This window comes from Schistocerca cancellata, chromosome 2, assembly GCF_023864275.1.
Source record: "Schistocerca cancellata isolate TAMUIC-IGC-003103 chromosome 2, iqSchCanc2.1, whole genome shotgun sequence".
Classification (NCBI taxonomy): Eukaryota; Metazoa; Arthropoda; class Insecta; order Orthoptera; family Acrididae; genus Schistocerca; species Schistocerca cancellata.
Window position 1 is genome coordinate 527,693,037 of NC_064627.1, and position 17,217 is coordinate 527,710,253.

Consider the following 17,217-nt stretch of genomic DNA (forward strand, 5'->3'; position numbering starts at 1 on the left):
TTGCACTTCCTGTCGATCTCATTTTTGAGTCGTTTGTATTCCTTTTTGCCTGTTTCATTTACTGCATTTTTGTATTATCTCCTTTCATAATTAAATTCAGTATCTCTTCTGTTATCCAAGGATTTCTACTAGCCCTCGTCTTTTTACCTACTTGATCCTCTACTGCCTTCACTATCTCATCCCTCAAAGCTACCCATTCTTCTTCTACTGTAGTTCTTTCCCCCATTCCTGTCAATTGTTCCCTTATGCTCTCCCTGAAACTCTGTACAACCTCTGGTTCTTTCAGTTTACCCAGGTTCCATCTCCTTAAATTCCCACCTTTCTGCAGTTTTAATCTACAGTTCATAACCAATAGATAGTGGTCAGAGTCCACATCTGCCCCCGGAAATGTCTTACAATATAAAACCTGGTTCCTAAATCTCTGTCTTACCATTATATAATGTGTCTGAAACCTTCTAGTATCTCCAGTGTTCTTCCACGTATACAACCTTCTTTCATGATTCTTGAACCAAGTGTTAGCTATGGTTAAGTTATGCTCTGTGAAGAATTCTACCAGGCGGCTTCCTCTTTCATTTCTTAGCGCTAATCCATGTTCTCCTACTACATTTCCTTCTCTTCCTTTTCCTACTGTTGAATTCCAGTCACCCATGACTATTAAATTTTCGTCTCCCTTCACTACCTGAATAATTTCTTTTATCTCATCATACATTTCATCAATTTCTTCATCATCTGCAGAGCTAGTTGGCATATAAACTTGTGCTATTGTAGTAGGCATGGGCTTCATGTCTATCTTGGCCACAATAATGCATTCACTATGCTGTTTGTAGTAGTTTACCCACACTCCTATTATTTTATTCATTATTAAATCTACTCCAGTTTTACCCCTATTTGATTTTGTATTTATAACCCTGTATTCACCTGACCAAAAGTCTTGTTCCTCCTGCCACCGAACTTCACTAATTCCCCCTATATCTAACTTTAACCTATCCATTTCCCTTTTTAAATTTTCGAACCTACCTGCCCAATTAAGGGATCTGACATTCCACGCTCCAATCCGTAGAACACCAGTTTTCTTTCTCCTGATAACGACGTCCTGTTGAGTACTCCCAGTTTGGAGAACCGAATGGGGGACTATTTTACCTCCAGAATATTTTATCCAAGAGGATATCATCATCATTTAATCATACAGTAAAGCTGCATGCCCTCGGGAAAAATTACGGCTGTAGTTTCCCCTTGCTTTCAGCCCTTCACAGTACCACAACAGCAAGGCCGTTTTGGTGGGTGTTACAAGACCAGATCAGTAAATCATCCAGGCTGTTGCCCCTGCAACTACTGAAAAGGCTGCTGCCCTTCTTCAGGAACCACACATTTGTCTGGCCTCTCAACAGATACCCCTCCATTGTGGTTGCACCTACAGTACGACTATACGTATCGTTGAGACACGCAAGCCTCCCTACCGACGGCAAGGTCCATGAGTCATGGTTTTTTAAATTTTTTATTTATTATTTATTATTATTTATTTATTATTTTGTTATTTATTATTTATTTTTTTATTATTTATTTATTATTTTATTATTTATTATTTATTTGTTTATTTATTATTTATTTATTTATTATTTATTTATTATTTTATCATTTATTTATTTATTTATTATTTGTTTATTTTTTATTATTTATTTATTTTTATTATTTTTTTATTATTTTATTATTTTTTTTATTATTGCTTTACTAAATCTGAACCTGCTGTTAATCACTACTAGTTTATTGGCTGAGTCTGTTTCTACACCTGGATGTGATTTGCGACCCAGGAATTGATTTTTAAATCTTTGGCTAACCATTAGGTAGTCCAGTTGATATTCCCCCATGTCCTTTATGATTTTCAAAGAGAGTGCTCACTACAACCATCTGAAACTTATGGCAGACTCAGCAAGCCTCTCTTCCCTCTCATTCCTTTACCCCAGCCTGTATTCTACAGTTACCTTACCTTACTTTCCCTCTAGGAGCACTCCAGTTAACTAGGACAGTAAAATTTTCTTCACTCTTTAAATATTTCTATCAACTCCTCCTATTTTCTTATACATCTTGTTTATAAGTTAGCTATAAAAAAGTAACCTTTAATTGTGGAAAAAGTAAGTAACTTACAGAAATGATTGATATAGCACTGAATTCAGTACATCTTCAAGTTTTACTTAGAAATGTTCAATGTGGCTACCTTTTGTAAGATGACACGTGTCCAACCTGTAATTAGTTTCCTGCCAAATCATGTGAGGCAAGTCATGATGCAAGGTGGCAATTTTTTGTGTTATCTGTTGTCACAGCTCATCAACGTTTCTTGGAAGCAGAGGAATAAACTCTGCCTTTAATGCAGTCCCATACACAGAAGTCCACTGGGATTAAATCAAGTGATCATGGTCCAGGATACTGTTCCACCATATCCAATCCAAGTTGGTACATTCCTATTTAATGATGATAATATAGTGGCACATCATCTTGCTGGAAAATAAATTCTGTGCACATATCCTGTTGTAACTGAGGCATTACATAATGTTCACGCATGTCCAGTTAAGTCTGTTGAACTTGTTCAATTGCTGCATCAGAGACTGCTGGCTGATCCTGACCCAGGGTCGTAGGTGATGCATAGCCAGTTTAGGAGAAATGATTGTACCAATTAATAACAATCCATCTTTAAGAAGAAGGCTTGTGATATTTAGTCTTGAATTGTCTCTGAACAGCAACAGTGGGTTTGTAATCATGAAACCATAATACTATGCATGTTCGGTACCATTATACAACTCCATTATGATTGCTGGAATAACTTATTTGCACATGCCTCCTGGGGAGGATGTTAGGAACTAACAGTTTCAGATGGGAATAAAACTTGAAGATATACTGCACTCAGTACTGTATCAGATATTTCTATAGATTACTTACCCTTTTCACAATGTATACCTGATTTAATGAACACCCTTTATAATGCCTCTATTTCACCATCATTAACCTGTGATGTCTGCCTGTAAACTTGTACACTGCTAGTTAGTACTGGCTTTGTCTCAGTCCTCAGAAGAATAATTCAATCCATGCTTTTCTGCTACACCATTCAGTGATGCTATTGTTATTATGACATACTCATCTGATGAGAAATTCTGTCTGTTTTACATTTCACTGTGATAATATCTAGCAAGTGTAATTCTGATCATCTAGTTTTCCTGTAACTTTTAAACTTCCAGTGAGCTTGGTTTTGACTTACAAAACAGTAGCTTTTCCAGGCTGCTGGTAACCACTCTTGGCCAGCCCCCATCAGTGATGAACTAATTTGCTTCTTCTTCTTCCTCTCCTCCTCCTCCTCCTCCTCCTCCTCCTTCTTCTTCTCCTCTCTCTCTCTCTCTCTCTCTCTCTCTCTCTCTTTTTTTTTTTTTTTTTTAAAAAAAGGTAGTGGTCACCATGAGATTACTTTTCAGGTTTGTTTATCCTCTAGGTCCACTTCATGTCTGCACCTTTAATGTAGTGGTACCCATTGCTTTATTCTTCCATATTTAGCACCAGCTTTCTGTCAAAAGGGGAAGACGGTGCCCTAAACTGCAAGCCAGCACTCCATCTACTTTTCCATGGCCACAGTAAGAGTGAAGATGAGACAGAATTTAAGGTGATGGCAAACCACAATGTTAAGTGAGATTTGACAGTTATAGCTATGAATGTTAGAAACAGTTAACTTACCCATAAGAATCTCAATAAGGCGAGCAGCTATCCTACGATGTTTAGGCAAAAACTGAGAAAAATTCTCATCACGACCCAACTCCAGTGGAATACTTAAATCAGGTGGAGTAATCTGTTTAACTTGAATTTCTTGAACATCACCTACAAAACCACTTCTGTCAACTACATTTAATTTCTGAATACGATCGTTCTGAAACCAAATAAGGGTTTTAAGTCATAAAAGAGAATGTGAAGTTACTTAAGTCACTATAAAAAATAAATAAATAAATAAAAATGCAGCTCTAAACATAAAAAATGAGTCTCAGTATAACTGATGTCTTACCATATACACAGAACAACTTTTGTTCTTGATACTATGTGAATTAAAATTTTAACCTTGTCAGACATTCCATTTTCACTAGTATCAAACTACATACTCATATGTTTAAGCAATTTATGGTACACTATGGTCACTTAGCCTAAAACAAAAGCTTCATTCATTTGAGGAGAAGGGAAAGATTTGAACAAATTAATCACCATAATGACTGTGCACCAGTTAAAATGACATTAAGATGAAATTTAGGAATATCGTTCTAGAAAAAGAAACAGTGAACTTCATTGCACATTCTCTAGTGATGCTCCAGTGTTTTCAAAGATTTAAGAGTGATATTTGAGTCTGCTTTCTGCAATGTCAGTCATTATTCAAATTCTGCTTTCCCTGACATAAAGTTTTTACAGTATTTTCAGTTCTGGAATGAATGAAAGTTATTAATTAATACTCTATTACTTGAATCAAACAACATTTTTAAGAAAATATGGAAGGGCTTTTGGCTCTGAGAGACATTATATTTAAAATATAAGAGGATATCATGATCTGAGCCAGGGGGAAGGTCTCATGGCAACTAATATTTCTTTTGTGGAATGGGGAGAGATGAAGGAAATGAGCCAATTATTTTACAAATTAAAAGTCAAAACTACTGAAAATCTTTGTTTATTCATCAATAAACATATTTATGTCACCAGTTTATATTGGGTATTAACTGCTTACAGTGTATAAAATTAGAGATTATAATATGTATATATAGTTTGTGTGTATGTATAGTACAAGGGCCATTCAACAAGTAATGCCCCACATATTTTTTCTCAGAACATATTTATTGTTAAGAGTCAGAATTTGGTGGCAATATACATCAACATGTCTTGTCCATGTCCTATTTTTCTACATAGTCTCCATCATGTTCTATGGTTGTAGGCTAACATTGTGAAAGAGCATGTATTCCGTGCTAGTAAAAGCTCTTGTTCTGTAGGTGTAGCCATGTTTTCACTGCATGACTGACACTCTCATCATCTTCAAAGTGTGTTCCCCATTGAGAATCTTTAAGTGGCTCAAAGAGGTGGAAGTCTGGGGATGCCAGGTCAGGACTGTTGTAGGGTGGACGAGGCAATGATGTCCAACCCAATTTGGCGATGTGAGCATTCATGGAACCCATTGTGAGCACCTCTTTGAATATCCGAGAGTCTCGATCATTTCAGATGCAGTTCCAAAGCTGATTGACAACTGTAGAGTGAATTGTCAAGCTGTGATGTGCCAGTCAGCATGAATAACGGCACCCACACATTTCAGTATGTCTGGAGCAGTTGCTGTAACAGGATGTCCCGAGTGTGGCTGATCATGGAGCTCTGTTTCTGCATTTCCTGAGGCTGTAACTTTCTTTACCCATCACTCAGCTGTACTCCTATCAACTGCAGCATCACCATACACTGCCCAAAAAAGTTTATGGATGTTCACCAAGGCTTCTTTTTCTGCACACAAGAATTCAATAACAGTATGCTGCTTGTATTGTGAATCATATATAGACACCATTTTGATGCTGTACTATGGCTCTGCCATCTGTCAGAATGGTTCAAAACTTCACCAGCACACAGAACAAATGTCAAATGTGAAACACTAACAAGAACGTTTGTCTATGTATATTAATGGCTTTTTTAAAAAAATGTGAGGCATTACTTATTGAATGACCCTTGCAGGTATCTATGTACAGTATGTATAGTATAGTAATCTGAGATTGTAATATGTATCGGATCTGAATACATTACTTTTCCATCAGACATTCAGTTGTATGTTTTTAGTAGTTTTGACATTGCTGGTAGCTATAGTTACAACACTGCTGGAACCTTTTGGTACCACAAGTCTCTAGAGGAACAGAAGGTTCCAAATGATTGGAAAAGAGCACAGGTAGTCCTAGTCTTCAAGAAGGGTCATCGAGCAGATGCGCAAAACTATAGACCTATATCTCTGACATTGATCTGTTGTAGAATTTTAGAGCATGTTTTTTGCTCATGTATCATGTCATTTCTGGAAACCCAGAATCTACTCTGTAGGAATCAACATGGATTCCGGAAACAGTGATAGTGTGAGACCCAACTGGCTTTATTTGTTCATGAGAAACAGGAAATATTAGATACAGGCTCCCAGGTAGATGCCATTTTCCTTGACTTCTGGAAGGCGTTCAATACAGTTCTGCACTGTCACCTGATATACAAAGTAAGAGCCAATGGAATATCAGACCAGCTGTGTGGCTGGATTGAAGAGTTTTTAGCAAACAGAACACAGCATGCTGTTCTCAATGGAGAGACGTCTACAGACATTAAAGCAACCTCTGGCATGCCACAGGGGAGTGTTATGGGACCATTGCTTTTTATAGTATACACAAATGACCTAGTAGATAGTGTCAGAAATTCCATGGGGCTTTTCGCGGATGATGCTGTAGTATAGAGAGAAGTTGCAGCATTAGAAAATTGCAGCAAAATGCAGGAAGATCTGCAGCGGATAGGCACTTGGTGCAGGGAGTGGCAACTGACCCTGAACATAGACAAATGTAATGTATTGCAAATACATAGAAAGAAGGATCCTTTATTGTGTGATTATATGATAGCGGAACAAACACTGGTAGCAGTTACTTCTGCAAAATATCTGGGAGTATGCATGCAGAATGATTTGAAGTGGAATGATCATATAAAATTAATTGTTGGTAAGGTGGATGCCAGGTTGAGGTTCATTGGGAGAGTCCTTAGAAAATGTAGTCCATCAACAAAGGAGGTGGCTTACAAAACATTCGTTTGACCTATACTTGAGCATTGCTCATCAGTGTGGGATCCGTACTAGGTCGGGTTGACGGAGGAGATAGAGAAGATCCAAAGAAGAGTGTCGCATTTCATCACAGGGTTATTTGGTAAGTGTGATAGCGTTACGGAGATGTGTAGTAAACTCAAGTGGCAGACTCTGCAAGAGAGGTGCTCTGCATCGCGGTGTAGCTTGCTGTCCAGGTTTCGAGAGGGTGCGTTTCTGGATGAGGTATTGAATATATTGCTTCCCCCCTACTTATAGCTCCCGAGGAGATCACGAATGTAAAATTAGAGAGATTTGAGCGTGCACGGAGGCTTTCCAGCAGTCGTTCTTCCCATGAACCATACGCGACTGGAACAGGAAAGGGAGGTAATGACAGTGGCACGTAAAGTGCCCTCTGCCACACACCATTGGGTGGCTTGTGGAGTATAAATGTAGATGTAGATAATCATCTGGCACCTTCAGGTGCAAGGATGAAGATGGTACTGGAGGGCCATAATCGGCTAATCAATATGTGACATGTGCAGTGCACCTTTGACTTCTCATGTCCTTTTTTGCTTCCTGTTTTATATATTTCATTAATGTTTTTCCAATATATTTTGTGGCTGAGTACAATAAAGTGAAAATTATCATACCTATAGTCCATGTATGTACTTTTTATGTAGACTATAGTGTTCCTACTTAATTGATGAACCTGAAGAAACAACAGTGTTCTTGTGGATGGGTTATCTACCACGTTTCGCGCAGATACACACAGTCATGACTACTGCACATAACCTACTGCATGCCATCAGTGGCACCATCCAGGACATTAAAAATGAGATTGGGGATTCTACAACACCCATCTTCTGTATTTCAACCACAGGATACCATGCCACACACCGATCTGACTTTTAACATTTTAGTAACAGCCACACCATTCATGTCATCAGGTCAGTGATGCAAACACAAAACAATGCTTTGCACAACCATACATCAGGGTCAAGTGACTTTAAGCCCAATGAGAATATCCTCACAATCCTTTCATCTTCCTCCTACTGTGTTTGAGACCAACAGACTTTCTGCCCATTGGCTCTCATAGGCCTTTCGCATCACAATTGCAAATACGGCCCCCATTGTTCATGCCTGATAAAATTAGAAATATGGTTTGCAATAGTGGAGAACATTTTCATCCAACAGAAAATTTCTGATGATTTTTAACATGTATATATATTGATCAGTAATCCTGATCAATGAGCTACCTATTTGGTGTCAGAATTATATTACATTCCCTCTCTACAGGAATCCTATAACACTCTCAAGGTGGCACTGATGTTATACTGCACAAAACCAATGTACCAAACGCTCATGATAATCTTGTACCACAAGAGGCATGGCTGCAAGACACCATTTGAATTCTGGAGATATTTGCATGGCATTATTGATGCCAGTATCAATTAGAATGCCTTGCTACTACACATATTGCAACAACAATTTCTACCACAAGTTTTTTTCATCTTAATTGCTCATGAAGGCCAGCCATTACGTAAGTTGCCAATAGAGAGCACATCCTGCTCAACTTGGATGCCATGGTGGCTGCCACAAGAACCTTTGCTCCTACAAAAGTTAGTCAATCCATTCCAGACCAGTCAGACACATCATTGCTTTGCTGTGATGCCACCTACACCCAACAACTGCCAAGTGTTCCTCATGATAAACAAGCACTCCATGCCACTGTCAAGAAGCTGGCTAAGCAGTTAGCAACTTTGCAACTATGGACTGTGGTGGCAGAAAGTTCGCATGCACACCACACTCCTCCATCCTAGTCTTATAGTTACAAGACTCTTTGGGCAGGTATTTGCTGCTACCAGAAACACTTCGATCAGCAGTCTATGAAGTGCATGAAGCCATGTTCACAACAAAATGCAAAGCACACTCTGGTTTAGGTGCAACAGATAATGACACCCATCTACAGCACCTACCATAGAAGACCCATCATTGCCTTACGTTTAACTGACCTTGTACAGCTGTTCATCATACCGCCAGCTGTGGCACATCTCTGATGCTGCTGCCTGCAACACAGTTGCATTCCACAACATCACAAATGCTGTTCATCTCATTCCACTCTTCAGGCTTAATGTTTTTAATTAACATGGGACTGGACGGCAGCATGCTACAGCCATGTACTAACAAGATGCCAAACAAACCAGTACAGTCCCATTAATGGCAGTTAATGATTCTGTCATATGCACGTATGGTTACAAGAATTTGGTGACTGATGTTGGGCTTGCTGATAACAGCAAGTTGACTTTCCTGTTAAATGATGTTGCTCAACCTACTTTGGGTACTGATTTCCTCATGTAGGCCGCTTTGACTGTGGATTTACTAAATGACCACACTATTTCTGGTGTTAAGGGTCATTTGACAATACCCACCACTGACAGGGTGGACACTTAAGTACTCTGGTCTTAAATAACTATTGGTGTTACTGCGAGTCCTACTGTTGCAATTTGATATACAATCTCCATACCTTGGAAGAAGATTATGAAACACTCTGGTATGAAACAACCTTGAGGAGAACAGTGTGTCAGAAGATACTCTACTGGCAACCGAACGTGAACTACTAGTAGGTCACAAAACGTTAGAGTGGCACAGTGTGACCATGTTCCTCACACAGTAGTACCTCAGAAATATAGCAGACCATGAACCCACAGGTTGCAGCCATATGCACAACAGTGCATAACATTCGAACAACCCACTGCTCACCAGTCTCATCATGCGCATATCGGACTATGCCAGAATGACAACATGAGGCCAAAGTCTTTTTTGAAGAGGTACAACAAGATGGTGACACAAACCTTTGGACAGCCCTTGGTTCTCACCACTTCACCTGGTACACAAGATGGGTGGCTTATGGCACCCTTGCGTGATTATCAAGCACCAAATGCCCAAATATTCCTGGATAGGTACCCAGTAGCAGACATTCATGATTTCACAAATTCTCTATCTGGTGCAAATATCTTCAGTGTGTTAGATTGCAGAGAGGCTTATAATTAAATCCCAGTGGCAAATAAAGATGTACCTAAAACTGCAGTGACAACACCATTTGGAATGCTTGAATTTTCTGGCTTTGGTTATGCAACTTGAAGCTGTTGCTGATGCACATCACCCTGGGGGGCTGGATGTGGGGAACTGACGGATGTCCAGCACATCCCACATGTTTCTCAATAAGTCTACTACTAAGGTGTGGCAGGGAGTAAAGACTTTCTGGGGGGGGGGGACTCTAAAGTTGGTCTGAAGAATAAATTTCAGGCACTATCTGTGTTTAATAAGTGTCCTGAAGCACCAGATGCAGTCATTTGTCCTGTTTTAGGGAAGCCCCTCAGCCTCAATGCTCTGGGTTGTCACACAGGGTGGCATTGTTGTTAGTTGAGAGCTCCAACATTAGGTGTATAATGGGGCCCCTTAGGGTTACGGCTACCAAGGAGGGAAACTTATGTGATGTGAGCAGTGCATGGCAGGAAAGTTGTCTGGAGGCATGAGTGTTATATGTTCCATTTTGAATTGGTGTTCTGAGGGGCAATGATGAGAACACATTGTGGTGCAAGTAATGTAAGTAATACGTTTACAGTCAATGTAAATATGGTATGTGTATCAGGGTGTATGTGTGTCTGAGAGATTCAACATGTATTGGACACTGGCTGAGGTAGCATGTATATATGAAAAAATCAGATAAAAAAACAAATATTGTACATATCTAGCTCATGTTACAGCACTACTGTGAAGCTTAGCATACACTACGCATTTCTCAGACACACTGCCACCATTAATTGTCACTGTGACACACAAAGAATCCTGTCAGCAACTGGGTTTGATTGAAGGAAGGCAGAGAGCTGAAAGTTGAATCACCTACAGCACTGCTGAAAGAATGTACTGTATGTAAATGAAGCAAAGTTGCTGAAGTAGTTATTTGGAAGAAGTTTTACTTATAGCATAAAAAATAAACCACTAAATATTTTGGATTCACGTCTATTTTCACTATGCAACTGTTCTCAAATGATTGATGTGTGAATTGTGATTACTAATTTGACAGAAGCAGAAACTGGCAGCCTGAAATTGTCATATTATGGTATGTGTATCTCCACTTTGTTGAGAGGTGAATGCTATGTTAAAAAGCAGAGTGAAAAGGAAAATGACTCATCCAGGATTTGATCTCAGAACCTTCCAGTTTTTAGTCACACATTTTAGTGTTAGAACCCCACACCAGATGCAGATGAGATCCCCCAAGCTGCTATCTCAAATTAAGGGCCTCTCTGCTAGATGGCAATGGCATCATTTTACAACTTAACTTTAATTTGAGTAATTGAGACAATTATGAAATATTTATACATTTTATACAAAAACCTTTGTCATATCAAAACTGGATCAAAACCCCTACAGCAGTTACTGAAATTAGTGTGCATATACAGACAGATGCAAGAAAGTGACTTCAATTTATAAATACAGATCTATAGAGAAAGCAGGCAGCAAAGGTATAAATGTGATGAATAACATTATAACCACTGCAAATAGGCAATTTCAGCTACCTTTGAAAACAATCAAAGCATACCATCAATTTATATTACCATCAGTGGTAAGATTTGGCATGAGCATTTGAGCTCACAGATTGCAGCTTGTGAAGCCAGCCTCATTTATGAGAAGAGTGGGTGCCTACTGCAATATCGTGAATGCTGCAGTATTGTTAATTCTAGGAATATGCCCACTGGACTTGGAAATTACGAGAAAAGGAGCCCTTCATTGGTTAAGGAAAGGCAATCAAATGCAGTTATGAAGGATGGCTGGGACTGAGGTCAATACAAAATGTTAATAAAAGATTGCACATTACAACTGTGGCAAAATGAATGTAACACTTCAAGCACAGGCAGGAGAACATACATATTTCTCCATAACATCAGGGAGAGACTAAGAATTAGGTTCCTTAGCCCACAGAGAGGACTGATACATTACCAGACTGGCCATCGCCCTTCTGCCACATATCTACCCAAAATCAAAATATAGGTGAATAACAGTTGCACCTGCAAGCAGTGTGAACACTCCAGACCACACATATTAGGACTGTGTGCTCCATGAAGATGCAGTGGGTAATGGCTGTCAAGCATTAAGGATGTGGGATCCCGCAGCAGCACTCAGGAGTGTGGCAACCTGGCACATCTTAGACAATACTGCAGCTGCAGTACCCAGAAAGGCCATGGAACACTTCACAAAGCAATCAACCACATCAGCATGCTGCCATCCTGACTAGACAACATACTCTGCAAATGGGGAGAACACAAGTGAGATCGGAAACCATTGAATGAAGTACAATATTGCAGTGTCTATGTTACTCTGAATTACAATGTACTGTTCTTTCGGACATGCATTCAGGAATGCATGTCCGAAGGAACAGGCAAACAGGCACTGCAGCGACTACAGCCATCATGAAATACATGAAATATACTCACAGTTGCGAATATGGACTACCATCAGCAGTATAATGGAATGAAGTGGTTTCTCAAGAATTTACATTGTGTTGGTTGATGGTAGTGTGGATTCTAAAATGTAATGGTGAATTGTGGATTTGTTTGTTAAAGTAGAAACACTGTTGATATGCTATCCTATCCTGGCTGCTGACTGGGTTAGTATAAGGACAGACCCAGTTGCAGAAACAGTCACCTACAATTTAAAAGCATCAAAATAAATCAACAAACACAGAACAGATTCTGTAGAACTAACACTAGTATAAGTAGTTGGTAATTGTATAAGGATTTTATTGCAGTTTTTAGTGGCAGAAGTAGTTATGGTATTAGCATTTTTGTAGTATTAGCTTCTTTTATTAAGTACAGAATATATTTATTTTATCCACAAAAATGTGAATTTTATGGCCTATTTTAGCTTCTCAAACAACAGGCTGCCACTGTGAAGAAAAATAATAATAAGAAAACACCCTTTTCACCTCCAAGATGAGGAACAAGGGAGGAGTCTAATCCTCCCACTTCCCAGGATAACCAGATGCAGAAAAAGCCACAGAAAGAAATAGGGAAACAGACCTATGGTACTGTAGTCTTGGTCTTTAGGAAGGTAGCTATCCAACACGTATATCCAATGGTCAACATTACCTCCTAGCAGGAGGAGTTAGTCCAGAGGGCTCTCTTTGAGAAGAAAGGGGGATACAAGTCTAGGCTCCAAATTCACCTTCTGGGCAAAGGTGCTCTATTCTTTGTCTTTGAGGGCATAGGAACAGTGGATTGGCTTAAGAAGATGATATCCAAGATAACTCCATGGGAGGAAGCAAAGCTGCTAGTCAAGAGAGTAGCTGAACTCTTCAAGACCACAATGATATCAATTTGAATACCAAAACTTCTTAAGGATATTCCTCCCACATCTGAATAAACAACTGTTGGTTGGTTGTGATGCCAATACTGGTGAGGAGAAGCAGCAACACTAACAGCAAAGGTGAGTGCACACTTGAATATCTACTCAAGAGCAATTTAAAGATCTTGAAAAGGGATAGTAAACCTACCTTCTGGAATAGAAGAAGGGAAGAATTCATCTTCTTGATTCGTTATGCCAAACAATGGCATGTGACATTGGTGCCTTTCTTGTCAGACCATTTGTGTATTAAGTTTGGGGTTGAAATTGTTGTTAAACAGACCATGGCCTATCGGAATACTAGGTAAACATGCCAGGACTCATGTATGAAAAAGCTAACCTTATACTTACATGAAGTCAAAATTGTGACTGAATGAAGTGGCACAGTGTTTAACACACAGGACTTCCAATTGGAAGAATGATGGTTAACATCTGTCTGTGTCCAGCTATCCAGATTTAGGTTTTGCATGATTTCCCTAAATCACTTCAAACAAATGCCAGGATGGTTCCTTTGAAAGGCACAACTGATTTCCCTCCCCATCCTTGAAACAATGTGAGCTTGTGGTCTGTCTATAATGACCTCAGAATCAATGGGATGTTCAATCACAATCTTGACTTTTTCAAAATTTTGGCAAGACATCCAGTAGATATTGAGGAAATGGCAGACGAAGTGATGCCTGCCACTAAGACAAGTGTCCAGTCAATAATAATTGCACAAACAGGGAAGTACTTTGGTGGAAAAATAATCTGGAACTACAAAGAAATACCGTAAGAAGGCCGTTCAACTTTGCAAGAAGGAAATGACAACGGGCAAAATATCAGTAGGCCCTTGCCAAACACAACCTTGTGATTGATCAAGTGAAACTATCATCCTGGAAGGTATTCTGTGAGGAGGTGGAAGGCACAGCTGTAAGGGCTGGTTTTCCATAAAATCCTCACAAGAATACCAACTAATCCAGGAAGCATTCTAAGGAAGGAGGATGGTGGGTACACAGGGACAGCACATAAGATGCTTGATTTGCTTCTCAAGACTCACTTCCTCCAATGCACTCTGAAAGATAACACAGACCAAGGTTCAGTACCTGGGAGTGCCAATTTAATGGTAACCAAAGGGAGAACTGGGATCTGGCACACAATATGTTGGTTAAAAAAACTACCACTGGGCATTGGGAACATTTCAACCATTCAAGTCGCCAGCCCCAGAAGGAATCTCTCTGGCTCTACTGTAATAGGTAAGAAAGTGATTAATCAGATTCCTATGCAGACTGTCTATCATTAGCCACACAGCAGGAGTCATTCCTTATGACTGAATGGCAGTGAAGGTAGTTTTCATTTGTAAGCTATGGAGAACTGATCATACAAGGCTAAAGATGTGAGACCAATGAGCCTGTCCTCCTTTTACCTACTGATGTTAGAAAAACTGGGTAATGTGCATGGCTGTATAGGGTATGTGGAATGTGCTGTAAGTTGTAATAAGGGATAGGACCACTGAGCCACAGTCAGCTGTGCAACCACTCTGCTTCCAGGATATCCCACATAGTTACATGCACTGCACTGACAAGCTCTAGTAGGCAGCATGCTAATGTGGCAATATTTTGAGAACATTTAAAAACTAACTTATACACTCACAAATAATAATAATAATAATAATAATAATAATAATTTACAGAGTCACAATGATCCCTGTAAAGCTATCACCAGCCATGCACTGAAAGAAAAGTTAAGTAATGTTATTAGAGGTTATATGTCTCCCATTTAATTTTGCCACCTCATGTACTTCTGAAACAAAACAAAATGTGAAAAATGGAATTGCCCACAGATGCACCTATGTCAAGTGTTCACACAATGGGCAGGAATGTACAATCCATAAATGTAAACAAACATCACTTTCAACACAAAGCTACATTTTTAAGTGGCATAAGGATGTTTTTCTTCTACAGAAATAGAAACCAGAGGTACAATTAGTAACAGCAGACTTGTTTTCACTGTTATAAATTTCATACCTTCTGAAAAACATAGACTTTAAAGGATGGCAAAGTGCGAAGTTTCTGCTTTAATGTGCAGGGTAAGGATTGCCTATATCTGTCTTTAGGATAGTACATTATGGTAGTACAGCACTATGGCAGGAACTCTGGAACAGTTTCCACTATTGAAAGTCTAAATACTCCAGAAGGTGTAAGGCTTAGAGCAGTGAAACCAAGTCTGCTATCACTAATTGTACATCTAGTTTTCATTTCCTCCTCCCATGAACCATGGACCTTGACGTTGGTGGGGAGGCTTGCGTGCCTCAGCGATACAGATGGCTGTACCGTAGGTACAACCACAACGGAGGGGTATCTGTTGAGAGGCCAGACAAACGTGTGGTTCCTGAAGAGGGGCAGCAGCCTTTTCAGTAGTTGCAAGGGCAACAGTCTGGATGATTGACTGATCTGGCCTTGTAACAATAACCAAAACAGCATTGCTGTGCTGGTACTGCGAATGGCTGAAAGCAAGGGGAAACTACGGCCGTAATTTTTCCCGAGGGCATGCAGCTTTACTGTATGATTAAATGATGATGGTGTCCTCTTGGGTAAAATATTCTGGAGGTAAAATAGTCCCCCATTCGGATCTCCGGGCGGGGACTACTCAAGAGGATGTCATTATCAGAAGAAAGAAAACTGGCGTCCTACGGATCGGAGCGTGGAATGTCAGATCACTTAATCGGGCAGGTAGGTTAGAAAATTTAAAAAGGGAAATGGATAGGTTAAAGTTAGATATAGTGGGAATTAGTGAAGTTCGGTGGCAGGAGGAACAAGACTTCTGGTCAGGTGACTACAGGGTTATAAACACAAAGTCAAATAGGGGTAATGCAGGAGTAGGTTTAATAATGAATAGGAAAATAGGAATGCTGGTAAGCTACTACAAACAGCATAGTGAACGCATTATTGTGGCCAAGATAGACACGAAGCCCACGCCTACTACAGTAGTACAAGTTTATATGCAAACTAGCTCTGCAGATGACGAAGAAATTGAAGAAATGTATGATGATATAAAAGAAATTATTCAGATAGTGAAGGGAGACGAAAATTTAATAGTCATGGGTGACTGGAATTCGAGTGTAGGAAAAGGGAGAGAAGGAAACGTAGTAGGTGAATATGGATTGGGGCTAAGAAATGAAAGAGGAAGCCACCTGGTAGAATTTTGCACAGAGCACAACTTAATTATAGCTAACACTTGGTTTAAGAATCATGATAGAAGGTTGTATACATGGAAGAACCCTGGAGATACTAAAAGGTATCAGATAGATTATATAATGGTAAGACAGAGATTTAGGAACCAGGTCTTAAATTGTAAGACATTTCCAGGGGCAGATGTGGAGTCTGACCACAATCTATTGGTTATGATCTGTAGATTAAAACTGAAGGAACTGCAAAAAGGTGGGAATTTAAGGAGATGGGACCTGGATAAACTGAAAGAACCAGAGGTTGTACAGAGTTTTAGGGAGAGCATAAGGGAACAATTGACAGGAATGGGGGAAAGAAATACAGTAGAAGAAGAATGGGTAGCTTTGAGGGATGAAGTAGTGAAGGCAGCAGAGGATCAAGTAGGTAAAAAGACTAGGGCTCTTAGAAACCCTTGGGTAACAGAAGAAATATTGAATTTAATTGATGAAAGGAGAAAATATAAAAATGCAGTTAATGAAGCAGGCAAAAAGGAATACAAACATCTCAAAAATGAGATCGACAGGAAGTGCAAAATGGCTAAGCAGGCATGGCTAGAGGACAAATGTAAGGATGTAGAGGCTTATCTCACTAGGGGTAAGATAGATACTGCCTACAGGAAAATTAAAGAGACCTTTGGAGAAAAGAGAACCACTTGTATGAACATCAAGAGCTCAGATGGAAACCCAGTTCTACGCAAAGAAGGGAAAGCAGAAAGGTGGAAGGAGTATATAGAGGGACTATACAAGGACGATTTACTTGAGGACAATACTATGGAAATGGAAGAGGATGTAGATGAAGATGAAATGG

General features: G+C 39.5%; 1 protein-coding gene across 1 annotated transcript in view; it reads right to left on the bottom strand.

Annotated features, from left to right (window-relative positions):
• The window catches only part of LOC126155944 (phenoloxidase 2-like), a 306,288-nt gene that overhangs the window by 222,648 nt on the left and 66,423 nt on the right, over positions 1-17,217 (bottom strand). The window contains exon 3 of the mRNA XM_049916267.1: positions 3,715-3,904. Coding sequence (XP_049772224.1) covers positions 3,715-3,904 — 190 coding nt within the window. The remainder of the gene's footprint in view (positions 1-3,714; positions 3,905-17,217) is intronic.